The sequence below is a fragment of the Diospyros lotus genome, chromosome 6, assembly GCF_014633365.1.
Source record: "Diospyros lotus cultivar Yz01 chromosome 6, ASM1463336v1, whole genome shotgun sequence".
Lineage (NCBI taxonomy): Eukaryota > Viridiplantae > Streptophyta > Magnoliopsida > Ericales > Ebenaceae > Diospyros > Diospyros lotus.
Window position 1 is genome coordinate 23,813,008 of NC_068343.1, and position 7,355 is coordinate 23,820,362.

Consider the following 7,355-nt stretch of genomic DNA (forward strand, 5'->3'; position numbering starts at 1 on the left):
TCTGGCTAAGGAAAGACTTGATACTTAAGTGTGTCCATTGTGACCCACCTCTCTTCGCTGGGAACTTACCTGGTGTATTATTCGCATACAAAACACTAAATGGCTACTATTCCTGGTAAATAGTAAAAAATCTAACTGGTTTTTCAATGACAGCATAGAAAACGATTATCTCGAGCAGTTCTGGGTGACCCACTAGACCAGTCGATGGGCAGATAATGAGCCAATTATGGTGGATGTCTTAGGTCGCCTCGACCTCCTCGAAGGAATTCTGAGAGATGTGCCACCGAGCAGTTTCGTGCGGCCAAGCCTAATGAATGCCTAAGTCAATTTTCTGATAGATCATATGGAAGGAGTATGGAGAGACCTAGCCGAAGGGCTTCACCTCCAAGGCAACTATGCATCCTTGTTCTTCTATTGGCAGCAGTTCCGTGACCATGCCCTCAACATGTGCGAGGAAATTGGACAAGAGGAAGAAGAAATGTCTAACTTCGATGGAGATTAGGAAGATATGGTGGCAGCCGATGCCAATATGATGCGCGCCGGCTACCTTAGCTCAGACGATGAAGATGAAGGAGTAATGGTGCACGACGATCTCGAAGGACCCAAGCTCGAGTTTGAGGACGACACGACAAGCGATGATGCTTGGGTTTGGAAGTCTGCCAGCCCATAGAAAAGAATCATGGACGATCTTATTTCGCTTACCAGTGTTTTAGATGTGTGCCTTATGTTTCTCGTAATCGATGTTATATACAATGTTATGAAATAAAATTTCCTTTTTGAAGAAATTCTCATGGAATGAGATTTTGCCTTGTCTTTCAGATGGTAACCACAAGACAACAAAGGAATATGACTTCTATTAGCCCCAATCGAGGAATAAAAGATGTAAGAAGTAGTGGGAATCGCCACTACAGTAGTAGCATCCAAACAGGAGAACCAGAGACGGAGTCATGAATTCCTGAAGGACGCTTAGATCTCATCGAGAGGGTTATAGAGAATCTTTTGACCCACGCAACCAGAGAAGGACCACCTAGGCACACTGAAAACGTGCTGGAACAGTACCGATGGCAGCGACCACCAACGTTTAAAGGGAAGCCCCATGATGACCCCAACATGGCCGAGTACTGGTTAGAGTAGTCGGAGAAGTTGCTTCGACATCTCCAGTTCAACGATGAGGACAAAGTAAACTGTGCCACTTTCATGTTGGAGGAAGAAGATGGGAAGTGGTGGCAGACTATAGAGCGAGCGTTGCAAAGATCCCGCTCGAGGCAAGGGTCTGAAATTGATGAGTCCCCAGTATCAGTTTGGGAGGCATTCAAAAAGGCCTTCAATGACAAGTACTTCCCGCTTAGCTGGAGGCAAGAGAAGAGCTAGGAGTTTGGGAACCTGAAGCAAACCGGAGAAATGTCAGTGGCTCAATACGACACCAAATTCAATCAACTCATTAAGTACGTGCCAATGTATGATACCGATGAGTGGCAGAAAGCACAGAAGTTTATGTCAGGACTTCGGGTGGATCTGCTGCAGGCCTTGAGCACATGGTCGATCGAATCATATGAGGAAGCTTTAAGTAAAGCTTTAACGATGGAGAGGAACCTTTTGCAAGTGAAGCAGATTAGGTCTGGAGAAACAAAAGAGGACTTGGAGCAGAAATCGGGAAATAAAAATCCCCAAGGAAGCAAGCAATGCTTCAAGTGCAAAAGAGCCATCCGGGGAGGAAATGCTTAGTAGGAACGTTTATCTGCTATTCCTATGGAAAGCAAGGGCACATAAGTAGGGATTATCGCAAGAGAAAAGAAACACCTCCAGTTAAAGACCTGTCGAAGGTGGTGTGTTTCCAGTGCAATCAACTAGGGCACTATTCAAGTAATTGCCCGAAGAGGCCAAGACTCGGACAAGCAGATGGGCTAACTAAAAAGGCAAGAGAGGCTTGTGGGACTCGTCAGGGACGTGTCTACAACCTCACCAAGGAAGATGTGGGGACAAATCCGGTAGTCATGCAAGGTACGCTCTTCATATCGAATACCCTTGTTCATGCATTGATAGACCCTGGGTCAACACATTTATTTATGTCATATGCTTTGGCTACAAGTTTAGGAGTAGAGACTAAACTTATGGAATCTCCAATAATAATTTCGACACCCATGGGTAAAAGTACAAGGTCCTCAAAGGTGATAGAAGAATGCGAAATTAGTTTAAGTGATGCTCTATTTCAAGTTGATCTAATTTTGCTAGAAGTGTATGACTTCGACATAATCTTAGGAATGGATTTCTTGTCCAAATACGACGCCAATATAGATTGTCGAAGAAAGGTAATGACCATAAAGAAACTCGAAGGGGAATGGGTCAAATTTCGGGGACAGGGTAACCCTAGGAATGGAAAAATGATTTCGGCCAGGAAGGCAGAAAAGTTGATAAGCCAGGGATCTCATGGATGTATAGCCTACGCTCGTTTGGAAGAGAAAGAGGTACCAAAGCTCAAGGAGGTGCGGATAGTACGAGAGTATGAGGATGTATTTCCAGAAGATCTACCAGGACTACCGCCACCTCGAGAGATTGAGTTCTCAGTCGAGCTAGTACCAGGAACTAAACCGATATCTATTCCTCCATATCGAATGGCCCAGACAGAAATGAGGGAATTACGGAGCCAGCTACAGGAATTGATCGATAAATGATTCATTAGGCCGAGCACATCGCCGTGGGGCGCGCCAGCGCTATTCGTAAAGAAGAAGGATGGAAGCTTGAGGATGTGTATTAACTACCATCAGTTGAATAAAGCTACGGTAAAGAATAAGTATCCACTTCCGAGAATCGATGAGCTGTTCGATCAATTACAAGGAGCAAAGATATTTTCAAAGATTGACTTAAGGTCGGGATACTACCAATTAAGGATTAAGCCTGAAGATATTCCAAAAACAGCTTTTCGGTGAAGGTACGACCATTTTGAGTATTTCGTGATGCCATTTGGGTTAACGAATGCTCCAGTGGCATTTATGGATCTCATGAATAGAGTGTTCAGACCCTATCTAAATCAGTTCGTGATCGTGTTTATAGATGATATATTGATATATTCCTCAAATGAGAATGATCACGAAGAGCACTTAACGGTAGTGCTAGGAACTCTCAGGAAACACCAATTGTACGTTAAGTTCTCGAAGTGCGAGTTCTGGCTATCCCAAGTCGCGTTTCTCAGGCACGTAATCTCTGTCGAAGGAATCTCGGTAGATCCGGCAAAAATTGAGGCTGTCAAGGGACGGAAGCAACCAACAAATGTGACAGAGGTGCGAAGTTTTTTAGGATTAGTAGGCTACTATCGAAGATTCATGAAAGGATTTTCAAAAATAGCCTCGTCAATAACGAAGCTCATTCACAAAGATGTCAAGTTTGAATGGACTGCTAAGTGTGAGGAAAGTTTCCAAGAGCTTAAGGACAGATTAACCTCAGCACCTATTTTGGCAATGCCAGATGGGCGCGGGGGATTCGTTGTGTATACGGATGCCTCTAAGATAGGTCTGGGTTGCGTGTTAATGCAACACGACCAAGTGATCGCATATGGGTTACGACAGTTAAAAAGGCACGAAGTAAACTACCCGACACATGATTTGGAAATGGCGGCCATGATATATGCTCTGAAGCTATGGAGACATTACCTGTATGGTGAAACCTTCGAGGTGTTCACAAACCACAAGAGCCTGAAGTACGTGTTCTCGCAAAAAGAGCTGAACCTTAGGCAGCAACGGTGGATGGAATTTCTAAAGGACTACGACTGCACCATACGATATCACCCAGGGTATGCCAATGTAGTGGCTGACACACTGAGTAGGAATGTGCCTATCTCTATGGCCGAAATGATGGCCTGTGAGTGGCAAATGTTGGAGGCTTTTAGCCATCTAACGGTGAGTGTAGTGTCGAAGGAATCGTCCGTCCTTATCGCTGGCATAGTAGTTTAGCTGGATTTGGTGAACAAAATACGGGAGGCATATGTGGATGATAAACGGATACATTTATGGGTGGATGAGCATGGCCAACCTAAGAGATCTGATTTTGAAATTCATGATGGCATACTGAGGTTTTGGGGAAGGATTTATGTGCCAAACTTAAAAGATTTGAGACAGAGTTTTGAATGAGGCTCATAGAACTTGTTATACAGTACACCCGAGAGCCACAAAAATGTATAGAGATCTCCGAGAGGTCTATTGGTGGCCGGGAATGAAGACAAGCGTGGTAAGGAAGGTAGCACAATGCGATACATGCCAGAGGGTAAAAATTGAGCACCAAATACCAGCTGGACTCATGAGACCCTTAGATATCCCAGAGTGGAAATGGGAGCATGTCACGATGGATTTTGTGACAGGGTTTCCTAGGGGTCAGAAAGGCAATGATGCAATTTGGGTCATCGTAGATAGGCTAACAAAGTCAGCACACTTCTTACCTACGCGGATGGATAGGCCAGTAAGAAAATTTGCGGAGCTAGTATATTGGAGAGATAATTAGACTTCATGGCAAGCTGGTAAGCATAGTCTCCGATCGAGATCCGAGGTTTACCTCAAGATTTTGGAGAAGCTTGCAAGAGTGCATGGGGACGCAATTGAACCTTAGTATGGCTTATCACCCGCAGACCAATGGACAGTCTGAAAGGGCCATTCAAACATTAGAGGATATGCTAAGGTTATGTGCCTTGGATTTTGAGGGTAATTGGGAAGAACATCTGCCCTTAGTAGAGTTCGCTTATAACAACAGTTACCGTAGCAGTATAGGAATGACACCCTATGAGGCTCTACATGGAAGAAAATGTCGATCGCCTATCTGTTGGACTGAGGTAAGAGAAAGACAAATATTGGTACCTGAGTTGGTTCAGCAAACTACAGAAAAGATTCGGAAGATCCAGGAGAGAATCTGAGCTGCACAAAGTTGTTAAAAGTCCTATGCGGACAAAAGAAGGCGAGATTTGGCATTCGAGGTAGGAGATCACATATACTTGAAGGTATCGCCTCAGCATTTGGCAACGCGGGGAAAGAAGAAAGGTAAGCTAAGACCCCGATTTATTATACTGTATCCAATCAAAGGACGAGTTGGACTGTTGGCTTATCGCCTAGAACTTCCTATTAGCCTGTCCAACATCCATGATGTCTTCCATGTGTCTCAGCTTCGAAGGCATATACAGGATCCAACCCAGGAAATTCGAGTGGAAGTAATCGAGCTAAGAGATGATCTGACTTATCCAGAGTCGCCCGAGCGAATCTTAGATCGACGCGACCAAGCCCTGAGGAATAAGGTCATCCCACTGGTAAAGATTCAGTGGAGAAATCATACTGAGGAGGAAGCTACGTGGGAGCTCGAGAACACAATTAGGGAAAAATATGAAAAATATCCCTTATTGTTTGAGGAAGTAGGATGAAAGTAGTAAATTTTGAGATTTTCTATGTAATGTTATCAAAGATGTTGTGAAATAAAGGGATGTTTATGAATAGTACATTTACATTGGTGACGCTATCAACTATTTTTTATGTATGTGGCTGACGGTAGAGAGCTACAACGGGATATTCTGTACAAAAACCCAATATACCCGATAGGCATTATTTGTGTAAGTAATGCAATTGATGTGTTTACGAAATGATCAATGATAATGCTCGACTAAGAGGTAAAAGTCGTTGCTTTTATGAGTTGTAAGCCTGATATTGATGTCTTAGTAGGTAAGAATACAAAAATTTTGAGGACGAAATTTCTTTAAGGGGTGGAGAATGTAAAACCCAAGAACTTTGGGTTATTATTTTAAAGGAAAATTGGAAATTTGGGAAAATTAAGTATCTGAAAAGACCAAAAAATTTACCGAATCAGCCAAAGGGAGTACCCTAAGGCTTAAATGTCTAAGGAAATAGGAACGCCTCTAGCAAGAATCTCGAGGCATGATTTTGAGGACCAAAAGAAATGCAATCGGGAATAATTTTCGGTACAGTAAAAATGCAGCTACCATTTAAATTGCAAAACCGAATTTGTTGAGTGTAGATTTTGATGATTGATGATTGGCATGTGTGAATGTGAATGTTCATTTATATGTTATGTACTAACAAAGCATGAAGCCTTCATAAGGCTTACAAAGCTATTCTCTAGTGATTTCATGACACAGGTTATATATGGAAACTTCTTATATTGATATAGAGATTTCATTATATATGGAAACAAGATTTTAGAGAGCTTTCTAGAAATTTGAGTATTTGAGCTATGTATGGAAAGTTCTTCTTAGAATGGAAAGTCTAGAAGATATATATATATATATATATGGAATCATTGTTCATACATGAGAAGTTCAAAAGATCTATATGGAAGTTTTTGAGGAGATTGGAGTAGTCCACTATATGGAGTTGCCATATATGTAACTTGGCGACATGGCATTGTTAATGTGGCATTTTGATGACATGACAGCCACGTGGAGCACACTCATCAAGGATACATCATCTTGTTGGTCTAGATATGGTAAGAGAATCAAGGAGTAAATTTAAAGGTTCCTAAAAGCTTCTCTACTCAGTTAAATATGGAAGATTTTTTTTGAATTGCATTCAAATGGAGAAGTTAAAGATTCAGCATTATTGTTCAACATTAATAGAGGAAATTAAGGTTTGAAAATTAAACCTTGATTGATATTACTTTCCTTTATTGTTGATTCTCTCTCATTAAAAGGATATGGAGACTCAAATCAGGGAATCAAGTATCCTACTCATTATGGCCAATTAACAATCTTCATTATGGGAGAATATTCTAAGGATATCTTACATATATTCAGCTACACAAATTGATTCTCTACTTGTCAACATTTTCAGTATGGAAACTTGATCAATTAAGGGCTTTTGAAGTTATAATTAATATATTCATTGTTGGACAAATTTGCTTCATTATTTGAGAATATTTGGTTGCATTTTTCACCTCATGAAGATTTAAATTCAAATTTCAAATCAGCTATTCTTGTTATGGAAGCTAAGGGGTCAATTGCTCAATCAAAGGTGTTTGAAGATCATCTAGAAGTCATAATTGATCATTTCTGATTTATGGACTATTTTGCAAGAATTATGAAGCATTGTGATGATATTTTAATCCTTAAAATTAGCCATGCATTACTAGAATTGATTTGCTCATTCAAGGCTGATTGGAGATCTACAAAAGTCAAAGGTCTTGAAAATCAATCAAGTTAGCTAATTATGGAAGGTAAATCAAGAATTCAAAATGAAGGGATGAGATTGGCTTGAAGACTTGCCACTTGGAGGGCTGAGATTGATCAAGGAAAGCTTACTCTAACACTATATAAAAGCATCTCTTGAAGGCTTTGGAACAACTTTTGAAAGCCCTATTATTCTCTACATCAT

The 7,355-nt window shown here is 41.2% G+C and overlaps 1 protein-coding gene across 1 annotated transcript; it reads left to right on the forward strand.

The window, feature by feature from the left end:
• The first annotated feature begins 1,401 nt into the window (after positions 1-1,401).
• LOC127804408 (uncharacterized) lies at positions 1,402-2,672 on the forward strand. The gene is made up of 2 exons (XM_052341266.1): positions 1,402-1,602; positions 1,758-2,672. The coding sequence occupies exons 1-2, from the start codon at positions 1,402-1,404 to the stop codon at positions 2,670-2,672; spliced, it is 1,116 nt and encodes a 371-aa protein (XP_052197226.1).
• The last annotated feature ends 4,683 nt before the right edge of the window (positions 2,673-7,355 follow it).